Raw genomic sequence first — 24,228 nt, 5'->3', positions numbered from 1 at the left:
TAAGCAGGAAACTCATGGTCTGATTTTCATCCTTAGGCAGCATTCCCCAAATACCTGTGGGGTTAGACCCTAAACAAGAATTGCCTTACTGTAACGTAATGAAGGGCAGTAATTTCTTGAAATTTTTGGGGGTCTAAACAGATTTTAATTTAGCTTCTTAGTTTATTTCAGATGTAGTGATGCTAATTATATGAAAACTCAAAAAATGTTTGTTAGCATGTACTGTATACCTGTAGTTACCACTAACAATTTTTCAATATTTAACTTAGCCGGTGATTATAATAGCTGCAACTCTGTTGCTCGACAGAAAAACTCTACGGAAAAATTCGCCAGCGATCGCTACACAGGTAGGGGGTGTACTCAACAGCGCCATCTGTCGTTCAGATACCCAGTACTCATTGTAAACAAAGAACTCTATTTTCTCTCTGTCGCACTATCGACAAGACGTTCTTATTCTCTGTTGCTAAACTGGAGTTTTTTCACAACTAATTGGTGAAGTACTTTATTCTAGTTTTGAGCTTTCGTTATGCAGGTGTTTTATCTTCATCTTAAATCTTGAACTCGTTTTGGATAGATTTAATTATGGTGACAAAGAGAGTATGGACTTTCTTTCACTTTTAAATGGCCGACCCTTCCCTTAGACGGAAGTGTGTTTAGGCTTTTAGTAATTCTTATCACGTTATAGATTTTCCTATATATATTTTATATCTCTCCGCCTTTATTAGGCCTCTTCGATTAACTTTCCATTTATTATAAACATATAAAAATAAATTTTAATGTTTTGTTTATATAGACCTTTCCTGAGAGTAGGCGGTCCTAACTTGGAAACCGAAGTTAATCAACGTTGAGCCCTTTATATCGTAATTAGCTTTTAAAGAGCTAAGGATTTAAAACTTTTTAAATGTAATATTTTATGAAAGAATTTCTTTGATAGTCTTCGTACTGTTTTCAAAGATGAACTAACGTTTAGTTTTTTTATGCTACGCAGTTGTTGACGTTCAGGACGTTCAACATGCGCTCTATCGTTACGATAGAGAGAGAGTGTATCACGGTTTCACTTTGCAGTAAGAGTAAATCGATTCTGACGTTTTGTTCATTCTTTCTTAGCTTAAATGTTTTAAATTCTAATTTAAAGGAACTTTTTATTGAAAAACCTTTCAGTTTTTTCCTTTAGTCAAATAACATGTTTTTTTTTGACGAAATATAATTGGGCTCTTCTCTTAGGTGCGAAATCAAGAGAGATAGAGACGGAGGGAGAGAGAGGAGAGAAAACGTTCCGTTCAAGCGGGTAACGTTGTTCTCGTGTTACTCGCGTCCCTAGTCGCTGTACGGGGAGGAAGGATAAAACGTTTTTAGGTTTTTATTCTCATCCCCAGGCTATGTGCGGTGAGAGATTGAAAACGTAGTTATATGAACTAGTGTTTAGTCTCTTTCCCAGCCACTAAATTTTTTATCTTAAAATATGTTTTCTGTTTTTTGCTGGTATTAATGAGCTTGCATTATACGACTGATTTCGCAATTACTACCTTTTAATGAAGGGTAGAATTGCGTGTTTCAGGTAGAAATAAGTGCAAAACAGAAAATCGAAGTGATAAAGTGATATGCGCAAAGTGTTACAGTGTTGCGTCCGAGGCGCAAAGTGTTACAGTGTTGCGTCCGAGGGTTCGTCTGTTCGTGCCTGTCGTTCACCTAGTCCGGGACCTCTTACATGCTCCCAAGCCCAGGGGAGAAGTAATGTCAAACGACTTATGGGTTCGAGAGGCCTTGACCAACGAACAGACGTTTTTCCCTCTATGGTATCGGGTGTATCTTACCAAGATCTCCCCTACCATAAGACGAGAGAGACGTTGTTTCTCCTCGTCATCCGAAGGCTTTTCGCATAAGAAACCTGTCACAAGGTTTCGAAGCCCTTAAGCAAAAGTCTGTCCTTTCAGGACAGGTCCAGCGTCCTGGTTACAACCATTAGGACAGCTCTGACCCTTTGCAGTCATCGGATAACTGCTCGCCGCCTAACAAAAGCGTAACACAGACTCAGAGAGTCTTTTTTTGTAGGCAAAGTGTTGCGGTCACAGACGTTACCCTCGTCTCTTACCACAACCATTTCCGTTGATCCTTAATGGGTTGTATGGCAAGACATGCAGTATATGCTTGCCTCCCTTATGGAAGACTATTCTACCGATTAGTCCGTTGAGTCTAGCCGTTTATCTCATCGATATCCTGGCTTTCAGCCAACCTAACGTTCCTTTGTGCTTACTGTTGACGTTGGCGTAGCTTAGTCACGTCAGTCAGGTTGTTTAGAACTACACTCGATGCGGTCTCGTGTGGTTTTTCAGCCGCATTTGGACGTTTGGCCACTTGCTGATGCTCCTGTTGACGTTCAAGACGTTCACTAACAATCGGAGTTGACTTGTTTTGACGCTGTGCGTCAACCTCCGCATTCTAGAGTCGTTTTGACTGCTCAGTCTAGGCAGTCAAAGCAGTCTCGAGTGGACGCTGTGCGTCCTCACGCACCTGTTGTGGTTGACAGTTCAGTTGTTGACAGTTCACAGACTGTCAAGCAGTTACATGACGTTGCGTTCTGGTCCGCTACTAATGCACCAGTGAGTGTGGACTCTTGCTTGTAAAGCATTGCCACCACGGTAGGTCTCTCCCTTGCTTGAGACTCAGCTTTTATCGGACAAGGTTCCTGTAGATGAGGAAGTTGCTGTTCTCCCTCCTACTGATATTCCCTTGAGGACTCTGTCAGATGGAGAGGAGCCTAAAGCTGCTTAGCCTCCTATGGACTTTAATTAAATCATGATGATTTTTTTAAGGATCTTCGTCCGGATCTTTTTGTAACTGCTGCTCCTCGTTCGCCTAAACGTCAGAGCTTACACTAGGCCTAGCTACTTCGAAGCCGTTGTTTTTAAGCTAGTGCTCTCTCGCTCTCCTAGAGAGCGTTACGTTGGCTAGGCGACTGGTTTTTCACCAGGAGGAGTTTGGGGGATACAGCCTTTGCTTTCCCTTCTTTTAAACTGGTTTATAGAGCGAGAGTCTGATATGACACGAGAGAAGTTCTCGGCTTGGGAGTTCATGCCTCTTCCCAGATAGACTTCTCAATTCTGGTAGACTCTCCCTGGCGCCTAGCCAGGAGACGCTCCAAGTTGTTTACAGGTCAACTTCACAGCTGTTTTCGAGCCTTTGAAGTTTTGCTGTCAATTATGTCACGCATAACAAGGCTTTCAGGGATGGTAAACGGTTCCGCCTCAGTCGCTAACCCCGTCTGTTGCCACACCTGCTCCCGTAGACCCTAAATGGGCTTTGCTGCAAGACATGCAGTCCAAGCTTGCGTCCTTGATAGAGGACTTAAATGCGGAGAAGGTTGCTACCGAACCTTCTGGCCAACAACCTTCCAACCGGTCGGTTGTGCGCCCTGTTGACGCTGAGGTAACCTACTCGCGTCTGCCAGTTGAGGTGGTTCCTCCACCGATGCGACCCAGTGTGGGTTGCCAGCCGCACGTTGACGTTAAGCGACGCTCGGAGGTGGTTGTTGACGTTCAGGACGTTCAACAACCAGCAGAGGTGACTTGTTTTGACGCAGTGCGTCAACCTCAGCAACCCGGTAGGGTGTTGACTGCACAACCCAGACGGTCTAGACAGTCTCGGGTTGACGCTGTGCTTCCTCGCGCACCCATGGTTGTTGACAGTTCACAGACTGTGCAGCAGTTCCATGATATTGCGTCCGGCTCCGTCACGCATCCACCAGTGCGACCGGACTCAGCGAGCCAGACGTTGCCCACTCCGTTGCCGTTTCCTCATCAGTTTTTGGATGAGGAACCCTCTGATGAGGACGTTGCTGAACAACAAGACGATCAGCCCCCAGAATAGATCAAGCCCTGCTATCCATCCAGAAGATGCTGAAGAAGGAACGCTGCTCAGTCAGGCTGTGGATGAGTCTGGTAGGGACGCTGTCATCCGTGGAACAATTTGTGTCACTAGGAAGACTACACCTCCGTTCTCTTCAATACCATCTAGCTTTTCACTGGAAAAAGGACAAGACGCTAGAAGCGGTCTCGATCCCGGTTTCCGAAAAGATAAAGTCTTGTCTGACTTGGTAAAAGGACAATATCAACCTAAGAGAGGGTCTTCCCCTGGCTGTTCAGACTCCCAACCACGTTCTCTTCTCGGACGCATCGGACGTAGGCTGGGGTGTGACATTAGACGGTCGGGAATGCTTGGGAATATGGAACTCGAGTCAAAGGACAATGCATATCAACTGCAAGGAGCTACTGGCAGTACGTCTGGCCTGGAAAAGCTTCAGGTCTCTCCTTCAAGGCAAAGTGGTGGAGGTGAACTCGGACAACACCACGGCTTTGGCGTACATCTCCAAGCAAGGAGGGACCTACTCTCTGACGTTGTACGAGATCGCAAGGGACCTCCTCACCTGGTCAAAAGGTCTAAACATATCACTAGTAACGAGGTTCATCCAAGGCAACTTGAATGTCATGGCAGATTGTCTCAGTCGGAAGGGACAAATAATTCCAACAGAATGGACCCTCCACAAGGATGTATGCAGGAGACTTTGGGCCACCTGGGGCCAGCCAACCATAGATCTCTTCGCAACCTCGATGACCAAGAGGCTCCCAATATTTTGCTCACCAATCCCGGACCCAGCAGCAGTTCGTATAGATGCCTTTCTCCTAGATTGGGCACATCTAGATCTATATGCATTCCCTCCGTTCAAGATTGTCAACAAGGTACTGCAGAAGTTCGCCTCTCACGAAGGGACAAGGTTGACGCTAGTTGCTCCCCTCTGGCCCGCGAGAGAATGGTTCACCGAGGTACTTCGATGGCTAGTAGACGTTCCCAGAACACTTCCCCTAAGGGTGGACCTTCTAAGTCAGCCACACGTAAAGAAGGTACACCAAGGCCTCCACGCTCTTCGTCTGACTGCCTTCAGACTATCGAAAGACTCTCGAGAGCTAGAGGCGTTTCGAAGGAGGCAGCCAGAGCGATTGCTAGAGCAAGGAGAACATCCACCCTTAGAGTCTACCAATCGAAGTGGGAAATCTTCCGAAACTGGTGCAAGTCAGTATCCGTATCCTCGACCAGTACCTCTGTAACTCATATAGCTGACTTCCTCTTATATCTGAGGAAAGAACGATCTCTTTCAGCTCCCACTATCAAGGGTTACAGAAGCATGTTGGCATCAGTCTTCCGTCACAGAGGCTTAGGTCTTTCCAACAATAAAGATCTACAGGACCTCCTTAAGTCTTTTGAGACCACGAAGGAGCGTCGTTTGGTTACACCTGGTTAGAATTTAGACGTGGTACTAAGATTCCTTATGTCAGACAGGTTCGAGCCGCTACAATCAGCCTCCCTGAAAGATCTCACCTTAAAGACTTTTCCTGGTATGCTTAGCCACAGCTAAAAGAGTCAGTGAGATTCATGCCTTCAGCAAGAACATCGGATTCTCATCTGAAACGGCTACATGTTCTCTACAACTTGGTTTTCTAGCCGAAAACGAGCTGCCTTCTCGACCTTGGCCAAAATCGTTCGATATTCCAAGCTTATCGTATATGGTTGGAAATGAACTAGAAAGAGTCTTATGCCCTGTAAGAGCTCTTAAGTTCTATTTAAAACGAACTAAACCTTTACGAGGCCCGTCTGAAGCTTTATGGTGTTCAGTTAAGAAACCATCTTTGCCTATGTCAAAGAATGCTTTATCCTATTTTATCAGACTGTTAATACGAGAAGCTCATTCCCATCTGAATGAGGAAGACCAAGCTTTGCTGAAGGTAAGGACACACGAAGTTAGAGCTGTCGCAACTTCCGTGGCCTTTAAACAAAATAGATCTCTGCGAAGTATAATGGACGCAACCTATTGGAGAAGCAAGTCAGTGTTCGCGTCTTTTTATCTTAAGGATGTCCAGTCTCTTTACGAGAACTGCTACACTCTGGGACCATTCGTAGTAGCGAGTGCAGTAGTGGGTGAGGGCTCAACCACTACAATTCCCTAATTCCATAACCTTTTTAATCTTTCTCTTGAAATGTTTTTATTGTTGTTTTTGGGTTGTCCGGAAGGCTAAGAAGCCTTTCGCATCCTGGTTGATTTGGCGGGTGGTCAAAGTCATTTCTTGAGAAGCGCCTAGATTAGAGGTTTTGATGAGGTCCTGTTGTATGGGTTGCAACCCTTGATACTTCAGATCCTAGGGGTCGCTCAGCATCCTAAGAGGATCGCGAGGCTCCGTAAGGAAGACGTACTTAAAAAGGCAGAGTAATTGTTCAAGTCGACTTCCTTACCAGGTACCTATTTATTTTGTTTTTGTTATTTTGATAACTTCTAAAATGAAATAAAAATTCTTAGCTCATATGATGTAAACATATTTTGCTGGTCTCTACCCACCCCCCTGGGTGTGAATCAGCTATTATAATCACCGGCTAAGTTAAATATTGAAAAATGTTATTTTGATAATAAAATAAATTTTTGAATCCTTCAATATTTAGTTATTGTCGTTACTTACAATAACGACATGGGAAATAAATTAATATTGAATATCTATGTTCATATTGTATATGGAAAATGTTCTTTTATATTACATTGCGTTAAGTGGAAATGTGCAGGTTTCTGTACAAATGAAGGTTTTGTTTATATTTAATTGTAATGAGCATTGTTACCAAGGAATATTGTCTCGTGAATAGTTGTATAAGTGGTTAACAATGCGATGTAGGTTGTTTGAATAGTTTCGTTTGGTTTGCGTTGAATAGTTGGTTTCGTTCGTTTGTTGTTTTCTTTTGTCGTGAGCGAACGAAGCGGAAGTTATGACTTTGGGAGAGAGAACGAACGCATTATGTTTACGACAGAGGCAGCAGAGGTAAATCGGGAGAGTTGCTGGCTGTCACTCCTAGACGCTTGTAGTGTAATCATCAGTGGACTTAATCAGGATAAAGAGAATTTCCTTTGATTAACGGAGCCGTTCCTTCCCAGCATTTAATGAAGTGGATGAATTAATCAACCGAAGTTTGGATGAGTATCATATATTTAGTTGCCTTGGATTGGATAATTCGCTAGAGATATGCATATCTGTGCGTGGGATTCCGTGACTGGGTAGAATCAAATATTTATATGTGGTATCGTGGTTCACCCATGCCTAGCAATCCGAACTCGGTAAGAACTTCATATGAAACCAAGTAAGTAATAATTGGGGCAAAAGTTCAATAGAATATAGTATGACCATTTATCTTTGTAACACAACGCAATGAATTCCTAATGTAGAGAAAGGGTCTTGAGTTCTCTTAAAGAATCTGGTAATTAGTAATTTCGTGAATGACTGAAGTCATTATATGTTGTTGCTTGTTTGACCCTAATAAGTAACGATAGTTATTGTGTTATTTTACTGTAAAGTTGTTTTAAAAGGGCTAATTCACCTTTTCCAGTGATAATTTTCCTACAGTTATAGGTTTTTCTGCTTTGTGTTCAAAAGTGCTAAAATCTGGAATTAAAATTTTATTATATGTAACATGTTATGTTATACAAAAAACTGGTTCTTTCCTTTTTTACAATTCTCATTTTTGTGCAATAAAGACACATTTTGTTCATACTACTCAATTTTTCCCTTTTCTAGTAGTGTCTGTAGTAAATGGATAGCATTATAAATGTTCAGAAGATGGGCAAAATGCAACCAGGGTTCCAGGCATTTTTAAGGTTTTTGTAACCAAGTAATCATATCCATTTCATGAATACATTTACTCTCTAAGCTCTGATTTCATTATGGTTTCCACCAACTTGTCTCGTAGCTGCTATAAAAAGACATTGTGACCATCAGTCAACATTCCATCAGATCATGATTATAAAATGTTGTAGTGGTTTGCAGACTGTGGCCAGAGGTAGCACCCGAACTGCCTAGTGTCTGAATGCCGACCACAACCCGACGTTCGTCGTCGGCGCCCACTCGTGTCCGAGTATTGGGTTCTGTCGTTAGCCATCAGCCTCCTATCTATGGGGTGGGTGCTTATGTCTGATGTGGCTGTTAAGTCCTAGTCTGTGGTGGAAGAGTTGCGGACAGTGTTCACAAGGGAGGGTAGGTGGTGGGCGGGGCTGTTCTAATCGCTCTCTCCTTTTCTCCTCCTAGCCTCCTCATTTTGTCTCCTCCTCTCCTCGAAGTCCACGGTGCCATGGTGTACTGTACTCCTCCAGGTTTTCCTGTTCCTGGCTGTTTCTTCCCATGAGGAAGGATCGATGTCAGTTAGAGCCAGGGTGCGCTTTAGTTGATCTTTATAGCGCATTTTCGGGGCTCCTCGTGGTCTGGTGCCCTGGGTCAGTTCTCCATAGAATATTTTCTTTGGGAGCCTAGATGGATCCATCCTATGCACATGTCTTATCCAGCGGAGGCGGTGGTGGATGATGATGGCCTCCACGCTGGTCAGCGAGGCACGTTCTAAGACTTCAATGTTGGTGGTGTGGCTCTCCCAGGGGATTTTCAAGATCTGCCTCAGTTTCATTTGTTGGAAGCGTTCTAGGTTTTTAATATCGTTTCTATATAGCGTCCATGTTTCACATGCATACAGGAGTGTGGAGAGGACTACTGCCCTGAACACCATTATTTTGGTGGTCATTGTCAGTGCGTGGTTGTTAAATACGCGGCAGTTGAGTCGGCCAAAGGCGGAGTGGGCTACCCTGATCGTGTTCTCCACGTCCTTTTTGCTTGTGGGAGCTGATGTTAGGATGCTCCCTAGGTAGGAGAACTGGTCCACCTGTTCTAACGGTTGGTCATTCACTGTGGTGTTGAAGTTTGGGAGCATCAGTCCTGGTGGATGTTGGACGAGGGTCTTGGTTTTATCTGTGTTGACTTGCATCCCAAAATGTTCGTAGGCAGAGTTGTATGCATCAGCTAACGACTGCAGGTCCTCTGCCGTCTGACCTGGGGTGGCATTGTCGTCAGCATACTGCAGTTCTCGCACTGCACACAAGGTGGTCTTGGTTCTGGCGAGGTTGAAAGCGCCTCTATCCATGCGGAAACGTAGGTCGACTGAGGGTGTGTCTGGGGGAATCTCGTTGAGCATTGCTGCGGTGTATAGCGAGAAACACGTTGGGGCCAGAACACAGCCCTGCTTCAGGCCGCCGTTGATGGGGAATGGGTCTGAAAGAGAGTTCTGGTGGCAGACTCTCCCAACCATTCCGTCATGGAGGGCACGCACCAGCTTGACAAATTCGGGTGGGCAGCCATATCTTTTGAGGACAGCCCACATGGCAGGTCGAGGTACTTTGTCGAAGGCCTTTTTCAAATCCCAGAAGATGAACATTATGGGCTGTTGTTGTTCGAGGCTCTTCTCTTGTAGTTGTCGCGCACAGAAGATCATGTCTATGGTCCCGCGGGAAGGTCGAAAGCCGCACTGAGACTCTGGCAGGACGTCTTCTGCGAGAATAAGGAGGCGGTCAAGGAGAATAATAGCGAAAATCTTACTCGCGATGCTTAGTAGTGATATTCCCCGGTATTTGTTACAGTTCTCCCTGTCTCCCTTCTTGAAGATGGTAACGATGTTTGCATCGCGGAAGTCACTGGGGAGGGTCTTGGTCTCCCATATTTTCAGTATAAGGAGCATCAAACGGTTCCTCAAACCGGGGCCACCGTGAGTGAGGAGCTCCAACGGGATGTTGTCTGGCCCTGGGGCTTTGCTGGGCTTCATGCGCTGCAGGGCCTTGTTGAAGTCATGGATGGAGGGTGGTAGTGCCATCCAGTGACGGACGGGATGCTGCGGGGTCATTCGCAGGAGATCGTCTGGGGTGTCTGCTTGGTCATTGAGGAGGTTCTCAAAGTGAGACCTCCACCTGGCCAGGATGCCCTCGCTGTCGGTGATGGTCGTGGCCCCATCCGCGTCCTTCAGGCTGCCCTCTGTTCACTACACAACAAATATACAACGGTGTAATACCCCCAAAAAACTTAAGTAACAGGTCAAGAGAACGGAGCTCTGGGCACCACCCCTTGATTTATACTGGGCAAGGGGACCCAGCTTGAACCATGTTGTTTATCATACCTTTCCTTCTCTTGCCTTTGGCTTACTGATTATAAGTAAAGGTATAGGAACATTAGGTGAAAGGGAATATTATAATTAATAACGGAACACAGGGTGGGAGGAAAGAATTATGATAAATTACTGTAACTTATGAGCTTCAAAAAACATTGGTGGAGGAGAAGACACCGTGGTGAGAGGTTCTGAAATGAAATGCTGTATACATAAAACAGGCAAAAGAACTATTTATTTGAACAACTGTTAGGGTTATGTTAGCATGGACCCATCAATCCAAATAGAAAATTAAAGGCAAAATTAACATTCCTTTACGTCAAACTTCAGCATCCGGGTAATAAGATAATCAAATTACTCAATCAAGATTTCCCATTGGGGGGACACTCATAAGTGTTCCTATTCAGTACAAGTATTAACAAAGACACACCTAACCGTGTATCTATTTGGGCAAGTACCAGTATGCCATTTCAATAGTTCCAGTTTACTACTAATGTTTATGACACTTAAAAGTTTGTGTTCTTCCGCAATAAGACAGTTTTAGGCCCCTTTACGTTCACTTGGTGCTGGGGCAAACATTTAAAAGAACTTTCCATCACTAAGTTCCAGTATGGAATCACCTTTTGTGATCTGGTGATGTGGAGTATCAATATCTTGATCCTTAAAATGTTTTTCTAAACCTCTAGATAGGTCACTGTCAGAACACACTGTCAATACCAAGTTTGAGAAGTGACTCGATGTAGCAGGACAGAAATGTTTACATTACTTTTTTTTTTTTTTTACCAAGCTGATTAACTCTATAAACAGACTCGGACATAATACAGCACCCTTACAATCATTTTACTTGTGCCACGTCTCGACTAAACTTCTGGTTGCCTCTCCAAAAACCCTACAGAGAGTAGGGCGTGCTGCAAAAACAAATGTGGTTAGACAACTGGTAGGACCAAAAAATATTACAATACCCCTTAAAAATATAAATAATGCTTCTATTCATGACTTTCTGTTATAAAAATAAATGAATTTGTTGCTGGCAAAATATGTAAACCTATTTAAGAAAAATTGAAATCTTTACAGTGAATATATGGAAAATCATTATAGTACAGTACTGGGGCAGAATATCAGACATTATGACAAAAGGGAATTGATAATGAGAGTTACTTTAAAACATATATAACCCAAGCTTGTTATATGTGGAAATGGTTTGTATTTTCCCCAACTATTATTAATTTTTTCCACAATGTTATATGAAGCAGGTAGCATCATGAGTTTGTCTGATGATATACAATATAAGGAGTTGAGTCTAGCTACTGCTGAATGGCATGGTTAGGCCCAAAAGAGCAGTGAAGGATCACTTAGCCTTCGTGTATCCCTCTCAAAATATCCTTTGTTCCGTAACCGAAATACAAACCACGCTATTTACATTGGGTTTACCTTTTAGCGCAGCTGAAATGGCGAGCCATTACAATTTAACGAGGGTGTATTACCCCCGCGTTAGTTAGCGGGGGGGTTAGGGGAGTGGTAGCTAGCTACCCCTCCCCCCCCTCACACACAGATGAATACTCACTTTCACTTTTGGCTTGGACTGTGACAGACGTCTCTGTCTTGGTCCTCTCTTGGCAGCCATTGTTTGTTTTGTCTTTACTTAATTGCTTACTTTTCTTTTACTCAATATATATGTGTACATGTTTTCATGTTTGTATATATATTTGAGTATAGAAATCAGTAAGTTTCCTTTTCAGTTTTGTGTGTGTAGTGTACGATATCTACGTGGTGTCCTCGGCAGTTAGGCCACCACGGCGTAATTTTTATGGGTGGCAATCGAGTTTGACCTATGTCTTTCTCTCTCTCTCTCTCTCTCTCTCTTGAGGTCTTTCACCCTTTTACTACGTGTTACTTCGCCCTTGTAGCTTCCTTTCCGTGTGGGGGGGTTGCTACGCCGTACGTTTTGTCTCAATTAGTTTATGAATCTAATTGTAGTTGTTTTTTCAGCTTGTAGAACGATTCCTTTCGGGGTTTTCGTTCTTTCTTTAGTGTTCATTCATTTTTAAATTACATAATTACATAGTTTCATAATTATAATTGTTATAATTCTGTTTTGGTTACAGCTCTCCTTCTGTGAGTGTAAGTGGTTGTGAGGGCACGTGCCTGTTGTGTAATTCTTGTTTCCTTTCCCTTGGGATTCCTCTTCGGAGCCTTCCCGGGGGAATGAATGTGTACTAATTATTTTTGTTTTATTTTTTTACAGTTACCGATCTAGTTCGTTTCTGTAATATGGCAACGGTGTGAGCTATCTTGTTGAGGCATGGGGATTCGGCTGTTACTGCCTCCCCCCTTGTATTTTCGTCAGGGGCGTGTCTCCTCCTACTGGAAGTACTCCCGTGACGACGGACAGCTCTCCAGTTCATTTTAGAACTCTCAGGAGGCTTGCTTCCTTGGGCGGGTAACTTTCCTTCCGAGGGAAGTTTTTCCTGTCCAGGCTTGAGTTTTTCCCCTTTTGGGGGGTTCTTCTCTTGCCTTTTTTTCATGTGACTATGGTGCTGAGCGGTCACACCTGCAGTTTCGCTCAAGGAGCTGAGCAACTGCAGGAGCCCCTCTTCGGAGGATTGCTCCTTTTAGGTCACTGGCTGACCAGTCTCTTCTACGAAGTGTTTCTCTTTCGTTCGCGAGAGAGTACACTCATAGAGACTCCTCTTCGGAGGATTCTTCTGCTGCTGTTGCTGTTGGCCTCCCTCGCCGTAAGGCCCACCGTCTGCCTCGTCGTAAGGGCCTCTCATCTCCCTATAAGGGTGCTAAGAGGCGCCTTTTTGAATCTCCGTTTGCAGCCTACAACTCCTTTTTCTTGATCTTCCGCCTTGGTGCAGATGGACAGCAGTCTGATCTCGTCTTCCGACGGGCAACGATCTTCTAACGGACATCAGTCTCCCGGCGGACAGGCTACGGTCTTCCGATGGACATCTGTCTCCCGACGAACAACGTTCCCTTCGGGGCAAAGGGTTGCCTCCCACGGGGGGTCTTCCCTTGCGTGTCAGGGTTCCCCTGCGCGCCCTTCTGCTGTGTTCTCTCCTGCTCCTGCTCATCAGCGCTTCCTGATCGCTAGCGCTCTCCTTTCGCCAGCGCTTTCCTGTTCGTCAGCGCTCTCATGATGATCATCCCTGCTGTTCCTGTTGGTTCCTGTTACGCGCCCTGTGCGCCCACGTTCGCACTCGCGATCTAGAACTTCGGTTCAGGTCTGGGTCAAGGACTCTTCTTCTATGCGCAGGCTTCCACGCGTTGCCTTCTGCTCGTCAGCGATCATCTGCTCGCCTGCGATCATCAGCTCGCCAGCGATCACCTGCTCGCCAGCGTTCACCTGCTCGCCAGCGCGCACAGGCGATTTTAGTATCGCCTATTCAACAGCGTTCTACACGTCAGCGATCACCTGTCTCTCGGCGATCTACGGATCGCCCCGCGTGTGCTACAGCCGACACGCCAACGTTCTCCAACACTTCTGAAGGAACATGGTTTGCCGGCTACTAGCTCGCCATCGCCCACCTGCGCATGCTGTTCGCCATCGGGCGATCGCCCACCTGCGCATGCTGCTCGCCATCGGGCGATCGCCCACCTGCGCATGCTGCTCGCCATCGGGCGATCGCCCACCTGCGCATGCTGCTCGCCATCGGGCGATCGCCCACCTGCGCATGCTGCTCACCATCGGGCGATCGCCCACCTGCGCATGCAGCTCGCCATCGGGCGATCGCCCACCTGCGCATGCAGCTCGCCATCGCGCGATCGCCCACCTGCGCATGCAGCTCGCCATCGCGCGATCGCCCACCTGCGCATGCAGCTCGCCATCGCGCGATCGCCCACCTGCGCATGCAGCTCGCCATCGCGCGATCGCCCACCTGCGCATGCTGCTCGCCATCGCGCGATTGCCCACCTGCGCATGCTGCCCACAAACGCGTCGACATGCCACAACGCGCCATCGCCAACCTGCGCGTTAGCGCTCACCAGCTCACCCCCGCTCGCCTGTTGATCCATATCGCCAGCAGTCTTCCTCGCCCACGCAGCAGCACGTTTCCTCGCCATCGCGCTAACGCTTGCTTTCGCCGCCTCGAACTCGTGCTCATTCACCTGCCCACCCTCGCGACCGCTTGCCTCCGTGCCCGCGCGATCATTCGCCTGCGCGCCCACACACCCACGTGCCTGCACGTCTACGCTCATGCGAGTCCGCGCACATGCTTTCCAATGTTCACCCGCGCGCGAACCAACGGTATTCCATCGCGCGGACGGACGGCGTTCCGTCGCGCGGACGGACGGCGTTCCGTCGCGCGGACCGACGGCGTTCCGTGGCCCGGACCGACGGCGTTCCGTCGCCCGGACCGACGGCGTTCCGTCGCCCGGACCGACGGCGTTCCGTTCGCCCGGACCGACGGCGTTCCTTCGCACGAATGTCGGCTTAATTCTTGCAGTATCCATTGCTCGTCTATGGGTTATCGGTCGCCGACCACCAGCTCTCGCCCTTCCTACCACGCTCGCGCTCCTTCGCTTTGAATCACCATCGCGCGAGCTCCAGGGCAATTGCGACCACGATTCCCATTGGTGTTTTCGCAGCATGGCTTGCCTGGCGAGTTCTTCTGGAGCATATTTCCAGAACACGGCCTCACCCCGTAAACGCAGAGCCTGGCACTTGCAAGAATAGGAAGAAACTTCAGGGAGGTCTGAGCAACACTTCTCTTTCCAGAACCTGGGTTAGCCCTTTTCCGTCATTCCCTGGAATGATTTTTGGCGGGGGGCTTTCCGTTCGAGATTTCTTCATCGGCCAAGGGGTGACTGCTTACCCCTTCCTCTAGGGGCTTACCAGGTCCTTTCCCTCCTCGGTTACGGCCCGAGGTTTGGTTCAAGGAAGCTACAGGAAGATCATGGGTACTTTCCTCCTCTCAAGCTCAGACACCTTGGCCTTTCGTCGTTAAGTATCTAACTTGCGGACAAGCTCGATGGTGTACCATCTGGACGCGCTGACTGAGGGCTTCCTTCGGGTGTCTCATCTGTGGAGGTTGACGACCTCAGACACCCTTCCATCCTTGAGAAGAGTTTGTTTGTGCCCAAGGACAGAGACTTAGACAGCGGCTGTGCGGAGGAAATCGACTTCCGTTTTCACTCCTCCAAGGCGCTTTCTTCCAGACTCTACAGGGCTCCAGCGCCCTTTTCTTTCAACCACGTCGGCCTAAGTTATCGGCTACGACAACTGGGACAAGGTGTCCAATTGCAGTTTCCTCCTGTCAGGAACAGATGGCACGGGAGGCTCCCCGGGGGGGCATAGTCCTAAAAGGAGCGGCAGAGTTCACGAACTCTAGGATTGCAGGTTTCTCGCTGGGAGGATGCTTAAGGTTACTCATCCGGATGACAGCTTCCCGATGCCCATTCCCACACAAGCTCTGTGATCAGCCAAGGATATCGCGCCTGCCGTCTCTGTCAGCGAATTCAGTGTCTCTGAACCTCTATGCCATAGCGTCGGCAAGAGTTGCCCTGTTGGGCAGAATGATCCATACTTTAGGCGAATGTCCTCCATAGGATCATCGACGGCTTCACCCCCGGCCTCTTCAGTCGACCCTTTCTTGTAAGGAAGGATCTGAGAGGGGAGTTCCGTAGTCGACCTCTCATCCCTGATCAAGTTTGTCGAACAAACTTCGGCCAGCGTAGAACAGCAGAATCGATCAGACTGGTAACGAGGCGACAGGACTCCTTAAACCCTGGATCGGAAGGACGGGTACTTTCAGTTTCCATTCCATCCACCTTCCAGGGAGCTCGTCGAATTCAGCTTAGACTGCAAGTATTCCTGCTTATGATGCCGTATGGCTATCCCGCCGTGGCATAGCAGGTTTTTTTTCCCCATAGAACTCTCCCTGCTTTCCTCATGGCCGCTCAGGTGCAGGCTTCCGCCTCCTCTGCTTTTTGGAGGGCTGGTCAACTCCGGTAGGCTCGGGTTCGACCTTCTTCAGCGCCGGAACAAGCTTCCGGATGCTTACCATGAGTGTGGGTTCATGGTATTTTGCTTGGAGCCTTCTCTTCTTCTGCCTCAACATCTGGAGTATCTGGCCATGATATTGAGTCAACAACCTTACCACGTTGGAAACCCCGCTTCTCGTCCGTCTAGTGAGGTTAAGCAACGTCGGTTCTGGTCGGTACTTGGATGGGTGACCACCTGGGGACGCCAGATTCTGTTGCCACATCCTCCGAGCCTTCCTTTCAGTTGACTGTGGCAAGACTGAGGAGAGTCGCAGTACCTGTTCTCAGTCAAGCAGAGCTTTCAGCCCTACCTTGGAACGTTTCCTAGTTCTCCTTTCCTCATTGACCCGTCTATAGTCCGAACGGTCGCCTCAGGATAAGTTCCATGTGGGGCGGTCCAAGTTCCGGTGGTTTCAGGCAACGTTTAACCGGACTTCCTGGCCCCTATGGGACCAGCGGAACTATTAGACCTGCAATGGGTGTTGACCTATGGAACATCTTGATGGTAGTGGATATTCTCGTCCTTTCCCCACAATCTTGATGCTGTTCTCGGACTCGTCAAAGGAAAGGGGGGGGGGGGGGGGCATGTTCCGGTCCAGGCCTATGGTCAAGACCTGAAGGATACCTCTCCATCATTCAGGCAGGCTTAGGGGCCGTAGTCTGGCCCCTCTACAGATCCTACAGCTCCTGCCGAGTCGCCCCGTGCGCGTCGACTTCATGATTCTGGCGTGTTCTAACCAGCAGGGGACGCATTTTCACACTTTCACATCTTGCAGTAGAGATACATGGAGGATTGAGATTCTCTCAATACCACCATCGGCTCTCTCATTCCAGGCAGAGGAATGTTCTCTCCGACTATCCGAGCAGAGCCTCGTAGAGTGTGTGTACCTGGGGGTCTTTGACCTTGAGTAACCAGCAAGTCCTGGTCTGGGGGACCTGATCGCGACAGCTTGGAACCTCAAGGTTCCGCTGTTCTTCCCCCCAGTCTCAGACCCCGAGACTCTGGCAAGATGCATTCCGGTGATGGTGGGACAACTTCGACGCCTGCTTCTTCCCTCCTTTTTGTCTGTGGACAATGGGTCTCAACAAGACCAGGTTGTCTTTCAACCTTTCAATGGGAGAGCTCCACTGGGACTATGCACAGACCGGTTTCTGGACCCTCTGCTTCCCCTGACAGAACTCCCGGGAGAGCTTCTCCCACGGCGCAGACTACTCAAACAACCACACTGCGACATCTCTCCCGAACCGGGGCATCGCTTCGGCTTCCTGCCTGGAGACACTACGCCGCCTCCTCAAGAAGAGACAACCCGCTACAGTCGCGGCACGGAGGTCGCGTCATCTGCGATAGTCATCCGCAGGGGTCTTTCAGGCAAAGTGAAGAGTCTTCGGTGGTTGGTGCCGTGGGAGATATACCTCTTCCCTTGAGGCCTCTTCTCTAGCAATAACGGTCTTATTGCCTTTCGGCGGGAGGAAACTCCTTTCCACTCTCGGCAATGAAGCCTGTCGCTCAGCCTTTCCCTGACCTTCAGGCTTAAAGGAATAACTTTTTCCTGCCCGCTGGATCTTTTTCCCGCTCATGCGAAGCTACGATCGTCCCTGCCCTTGTCGGAGGAAGACCTCCAACTTGGAGCATGGCTCAAACTTTTAGTCCTTTAAGAGATTTTCTCAAGACCCTTTATGACAGGCCTCGGATTGTATTCCGCCTTAGGTCTCCTTCTCACTCTAGCCACGGCCAGTGTGTAAGCAATCTTTTTGGTCTCGTACGACTCCGCCCTTTCTAAGGAAGAGGGGAAGGCAACATTCAGGTTCGCTCCTGAGTTGTTGGCTAGACTCAAAATCTGGGGGTCCCGGCCTTTCGGTCCAATTCCTTCAAGATTTCGAGTCTCCATTCTGTATCTGATGTCCCAAGACCTTCTCTTTTTTGCCAGTAAAGGAATCGAGAGGTTAGCTTTGGGAACAGCTGCAGTTTGTCCTCAGTTGCAGCCGATTTGGGAGCACAAGGAGGACACGGGGGAGAGTCACCAGTATACCTCTTCAGCCCGGACTCAAGGACATTCATCTCGACCAGTCTCCAGACCCTCCCCCGTCACGTCGCCCTACAGCACGATGTTGGATACATCGCAACGTCCCTCGCCTTCGAGTAATACTACTCTGTGACGCAGGTGCTACAAGCTGGAGTCTGGAAGCGTCTAATGACCTTCGCAGCCCGCTTCTTGCAGGGCGTGACCCACAGGAGTCTCGATACGTTTTCTATCGCTCTGTGGTGGCTACACAACAGCTGGTCTAACCTCAGGCTCCTTTTTGGACAGGTAGCAGAAGGTTGAGGGCATTGTTATCAGGTTTTAATCTGCATGAACGAAAGAAGTAGGTCTGGCCCTTATTTCTTTCTTCATCATCCCCTCTACGGGAAAGCAGCATCCTGGTCTCTGCATAGCTGACCTCAACCTCTGCAGGTAAACCATGCTGCCTTGTGTTCCGAGTATCGAGTCAATGCTGTCGCGTCCCCCATACCCTGACGAGGTGGTATTGGGAACGTCCTAACCCAGAGTTCCTTCTGGAACTCCAGGTCAACTGCCTAGGACGGGTCACACTTCTTCCTTCACACACAAGCTTATGTAGGCCACGCGGTTCCTTGCGGAGCAAGGAACTTGTGAGGTGCAGGGACTCCTTTTCTCGAGTGCGACTCACTCGGATTCTGAGTCCCCGGGTAAAGCCAAAGTCAGTATGGCTGGGGACTTTCCACCCTACCTAATGGGTAAGTCACCCAATGTAAATAGCGTGGTTTGTATTTCGGTTACGGAACAAATGACAAATTCGAAGATAATTTGTATTTTTCCTAACCATACAAACCTTAGCTATTTACACATTTGCCTGCCAGCCCTGTCCCCCAAGACAAGTCCTACCTCTAAGTGAAAGTGAGCATTCATCTGTGTGTGAGGGGGGGGGGGGGTAGCTAGCTACCACCCCCCCCCCCCCCCCCCCCCCGCTAACTAGCGCGGGGGTAATACACCCTCGTTAAATTCTAATGGCTCGCCATTTCAGCTGCGCTAAAAGGTAAACCCAATGTAAATAGCTAAGGTTTGTATGGTTAGGAAAAATACAAATTATCTTCAAATTTGTCATGTTCCAGTGCGACATGAGTTACTGGACGACCTTACTTGGTGGCTGGAAAAAGAAGACCCAGTCAAGGGAGTCCCACTTAACTCCCCACATCTGGACATGCAACTGTTTTGAGATGTGTTGAAGGGTTTTGGTTACACACCTGGGCTACCTGGTTGCATTAGGTATGTGGTCAGCAGAAGAGAAGCATCTGCACATCAGCGTGCTGGAAATACAAATGGTGGTTGGAGCTGTGCAAGGATTCCAAGAATGTTTAAACAGGTACTCTGTAGTGTTAATGACCGACAACATCACTGTAGTAGCTTTCATCACCAAGAGACATGGTGTGTCTCCTTTTGCAATTTGACAAAGCAGATGCAAAGCTTGGCAGCATTCCACACTAAAGCTCTTTGCCAGATACATTCCAGATAAGAAAAATGTACGAGCAGATGTGATAGTCACCAGGAGTAGTTCCCACATCATTGTGTATTGTCTTGTGAGGATCACTGAAAATCGGTCTTTTTACCACACGGCTTAGCCGGGAGCTCTCAGTGTTTTGATACACTATTCCAGACTCATGAGAAGTGTTTGAAGATGCCTTCCAACACCCATGGGATTACCTGGTCACCTACACTTTTCATCCAATCAGTTTGATTAACCAGCTGATCAACAAAATGTTGAAAACTCTTGGTCTCAGGATGACCCTAGTGGCTTCCAGATGGTCACAAGCCAAGTGATATAACAATCTATTTGCACTTCTAGTTGAGGTCTTTAGAGAATTAACACAATTGAATACTTTTATATCGGGTGTACTTTGGTAGGTACCACGAATACACAAAGTTGATGTCATTTCACGGTTAGAGACTATCCAGCAGCACGGCTTGAAAAGCCTTTTTGCGAGGGACTGCATAGGAGATATCTGAATACATGTAACAATCCTCAGCAGCTGTCTACCAGGGAAAATGAGCCATGTTCTGTGATTGGTGGCTTATAATGAGTACTTCTCAAATCAAATCATCTCTTGCAGATTTTTAACTTCTCATCTACCTGTGGTGAGAGAAGTGCTAATCAGTTGCTTCCGTAAAAGGCTACAACTCAGCCTAGAGCACAGTCTTTTTGACTGAAGGGCATTAAAGTCTCCCTCTCATGGGGCTTGTTTGTGCTTGCGAGGGGTTTCGAGAAGAAAAGGTATAAATTTGAAAATTATTGAACTAACTGATAGCCGTTATAAAATATGGAGTTTGTTTACAGGTGTATCATGAAATGTACTGAACTGCCCCATTTATGAGGAAAGCTGGTTTGTTATCTAGAATTTTTGGTAAGCAATGAAGAAGTGGGTTAACTTTTTTTTTTTATTTGCTGTTATGATCCTGATAAAAAAAATACTCAATATGCAGATGTATGACAAACGTTACTCTAATATTTATTGCTTGTGGTTAACTTCCGGTTTTCTGTTACTTTACCAACAACTGTGTACCCAATAAAATATGGCAATTATGGAAAATTATACATGTTAAAAATTACATATCTATTAAAAAGTAATCTTATTACAGGCAGTGAATCAAGCTAGGAGATCAGGAGCAGCTGTTGAAACCACGACAAAGTGTGAGTTGTGTTCATTGACTTTTTTGAAGGAGTTTGTTTTTAGCCTCTCAAAATTTTGCTAGAAAGGACATCTTATTCCCAGTGCAGTGACTAGGATTTTATTTTAGTGTTTAACTTTGGTATTTTGAATTTATTGTTATTTCATTTCATTGATTTTTATTGCTGCTGTTTACTCCCTCTTCAAAATTAAAATACCCTTAGTATTTATCAAATTCAATTGTATTTAAAAAATGGGCCCCCTCAGTCTAAAGTTACACAGAAATATATCTTTATGTAAACATGTACATTTTATGAAGGTACTAATGTACAGTAATAGGAGGTTGGCTCTGATTTTTGTTTTTCAATATTAAACTTACCCGATAATCATGTAGCTGTCAACTCCGTTGCCCGACAGAATTCTACGGGAGGGATACGCCAGCTATCACTATACTAGAAGGGGGTGTACTCACAAGCGCCACCTGTGGCCAGGTACTACAGTACTTGTTGTTGACGCCACCTCACTTTTTCCTCTGTCGTGCTTCCGGCAAGACGTTCTTGGATACGCTTATGATTTTGGAGTATTGTTCATGGTTTGGTGAAGTATTTCTCTAAAATTTGCAGCTATTCGCTATACTGGAAACTTCTATATTAGCTTAGTTAGCTTTTGGAATTAATTTGATTATTTATGGTGACGAAGAGAGTATGAACTCTCTTTCACCTTTAAATGGCCGACCCTTCCCTTAGACGGAAGTGTTGGTGTCTAAGAGAGTATAGACTCTCTTTCTTAATTTTGCTTAACAAAAGTTATAGATTTATTTTATATCTCTCCGCCTCTTATAGGCCTCTTCGATTAACTTCCTTTTATTATAAACTTATTAAAATTAATTTTTATATTTGTTTATATTCGACCTTCCTATTAGTAGGCGGTCTTTTCTTGGTACCGAAGTTAATTAACTTTGAGCCCGTCATTTCGGTTTTACCTGTTAACTTACTATGCTATTTTAATGTCTTTGAAAGAATTTCTTTGATAGTCTCGTACTGTTTTCAAAGTTGAACTAACGTTTTGTTTTGTCTCTGCAGTTGTTGACGTTCAGAACGTTCAACTCGCGCTAAGAGTAACCGTGTCTAGCGTTTTGTTCATTCTTTCTTAACTTAATGGTTTTAATCCTAATAAAGGAACTTTTCATTTTGGGAAATATTTCAGTTTTTTCCTTTAACAATAATATGTTTTAACGATATATATGATTGGGCTCTTCTCTCAGGTTCTAAGTCAAGAGAGAGAGAGAGAGAGAGAGTTAGAGACGGAGGGAGAAAGAGGAGGATAAACATTTCATTCAAGCGAGTAACGTTGTTATCGTTTTTGCTCTTCTCCCTAGTCTCTTTAGGGGAAGAAGGTAAACGTTTCTAGAGTGATCTAGTGTTTAGTCTCTTTCCAGCCACTGAATTATTTATCTTTCATTAGATTTTTCTGTTACATTGTAATTCTGTTTTCGCAATTACTAACTTTTGAGAAAGGATAGAATTGCGTGTTTCAGGTACAAACCACTTAAAGTTTCGAGTTCAGTGAAATAAGTGCAAACAGAAAATCAAAGTGATAAGTGATTAGCGCAAAGTGTGTCAGTGTTGTGCGTGAGGGTACTTCTGTGCGGGCCAGTCGTCCTCCCAGTCCGGGACCTCTTGCAAGCTCCCAAGCCTAGGGGAGAAGCAATGTCGAAGGGCAAAAGGGTTCAGCAGGCCTTGATCGGCGCACAGAAGTATCCTCGGTGGTTGCGGGCGTGTCTTACCGAGACCGTCACTCCCACCCGCAGACGATTGAGCCCTTATTTTGCTCGTCTGCAGAAGAAATTTAGGGGAGAAAACGCTGGTCTCAGGTCTCAAGACCTCTTAAACGTAAAGTCCAGACCTATGCCAGACGTACGAAGTTAGAGTTCAACAACCCGGATGCAGTCATTGGGTTAGCTCTGACTCTCCGCAGTCATCAGTTGAATGCACTCCGCCTAAGAGGAGTAAGGTTCTGCCGCAACAGATCTCTGCTGTTAAGGCTTTACCTCAGCAGACCTTAGTGTCTGCCGACCCCAAGTTGACTCTACTGCAGTCCATGCAGTCACAACTTTCGGTCTTGATGCGTGAGTGTCGGGCTGAGAAGGTTGCGCCTCCGCCTGCGCTCGCTCCGCCTGCGCTCGCTCCGCCTGACCGCAGTACCGCCTGCCAGGCGTACGATGTTGAGCCACGTTATGAGTTTACTGATCCCAGTGGTGTGCAGCTCCCTCCGCCTTCCTTAAGGCAACCTCAGCAATGGGAACAGGAGGCTTATACCTCTCTTCCTCCGCTTCCACTTGCTGTTCCACCAGTGAGGCAACACTCGCTTGAGGTACAACAACCTCTCCCATCCATGAGTCAGTCTCCTCAGCTCTCGCTGCAGCGAGCTCAACCCTCCTCAGGGCAAGCACCTCAACACCTTAGCCTTGCGCCTCAGGAGCCTCAACTTGCGAGACTTTTACTGCGTTCTGCGCAACCACTGCCTTTTCGCTCTCAGCTCACACCGCAGGAACCTCAACTCGTTCCTCAGGAACTTGCTACTGCGCATCCGCCAACCACTCAGCAAGCGCAACCCTTGAGTTCAGCCACTCATGCCAGGAGTCAGCCTCCTCCACCCATGCGCCTACCTTCTGCTACTTCTTTTGATCAGCCTTTGCAGACTGAGCCTCAGGTGTTCCCTCAACAGAGTCTTGAAGAGGAAACCACAACTATTGTTGTTCCAGCTCGTTCTGACTCTGCTGTTCAGCATACCTTACCTCCATTTTCAAACATTATGATAATGGAGGTTATTTGTATTACTTATAAAGATATATTTGTATTCCTTGCAATATATTTTTAACAATATCGCAAAATATGGCAAAAATATGAATCATGAGTTATGAATGTAAGGTAAATATTATGTTGATATTAAAACCCCATGCAAGCATGCATAAAGCACTCTAGCACTGGTCATGGAATTTCTGAGAAATGTTAAACGCCATGCACACGCTCTGCTTACCTTACAACATGCTCTACATACAGCATGCTCTGCTTACAGCATGCTCTGCATACAACATGCTCTGCATACAGCATGCTCTGCATTCAGCATGCTCTGCATACAACATGCTCTACATACAGCATGCTCTGCATACAGCATGCTCTGCATACAACATGCTCTGCATACAGCATGCTCTGCATTCAACATGCTCTGCATACAGCATGCTCTGCATTCAGCATGCTCTGCATACAACATGCTCTACATACAGCATGCTCTGCATACAGCATACTCTGCATACAACATGCTCTGCATACCTTACCGCATGCTTCTCAGTCACACATCTTTGGTTGTTGCCAACTCACTAGACTGGCAAGCAGTTTCATAACGTTGCCTTCTAGTCTGCTGCTTTTGCACCAGTGAAACCCTCACTGAGAGAACTTAGCTTTTCTAGGATATGGTCCCTGTAGATGAGAAAGTTCTTTTCTCCCTCCTTCTGATATTCCCTTGAGGACTCTGTCATTTGGAGGGAGCCTTTAGCTGCG

The 24,228-nt window shown here is 46.7% G+C and overlaps 1 protein-coding gene across 1 annotated transcript in view; it reads left to right on the top strand.

Moving 5' to 3' along the window:
- Positions 1–24,228, top strand: part of mbf1 (multiprotein bridging factor 1) — a 1,089,494-nt gene that overhangs the window by 1,013,238 nt on the left and 52,028 nt on the right. Inside the window, exon 5 of the mRNA XM_068386943.1 lies at positions 20,640–20,691. Within this exon, the coding sequence (XP_068243044.1) occupies positions 20,640–20,691 (52 nt within the window). The remainder of the gene's footprint in view (positions 1–20,639; positions 20,692–24,228) is intronic.

This window comes from Palaemon carinicauda, chromosome 14 (assembly GCF_036898095.1).
Source record: "Palaemon carinicauda isolate YSFRI2023 chromosome 14, ASM3689809v2, whole genome shotgun sequence".
Taxonomy (NCBI): Eukaryota; Metazoa; Arthropoda; class Malacostraca; order Decapoda; family Palaemonidae; genus Palaemon; species Palaemon carinicauda.
This window is presented reverse-complemented; position numbering and strand designations above follow the sequence as displayed.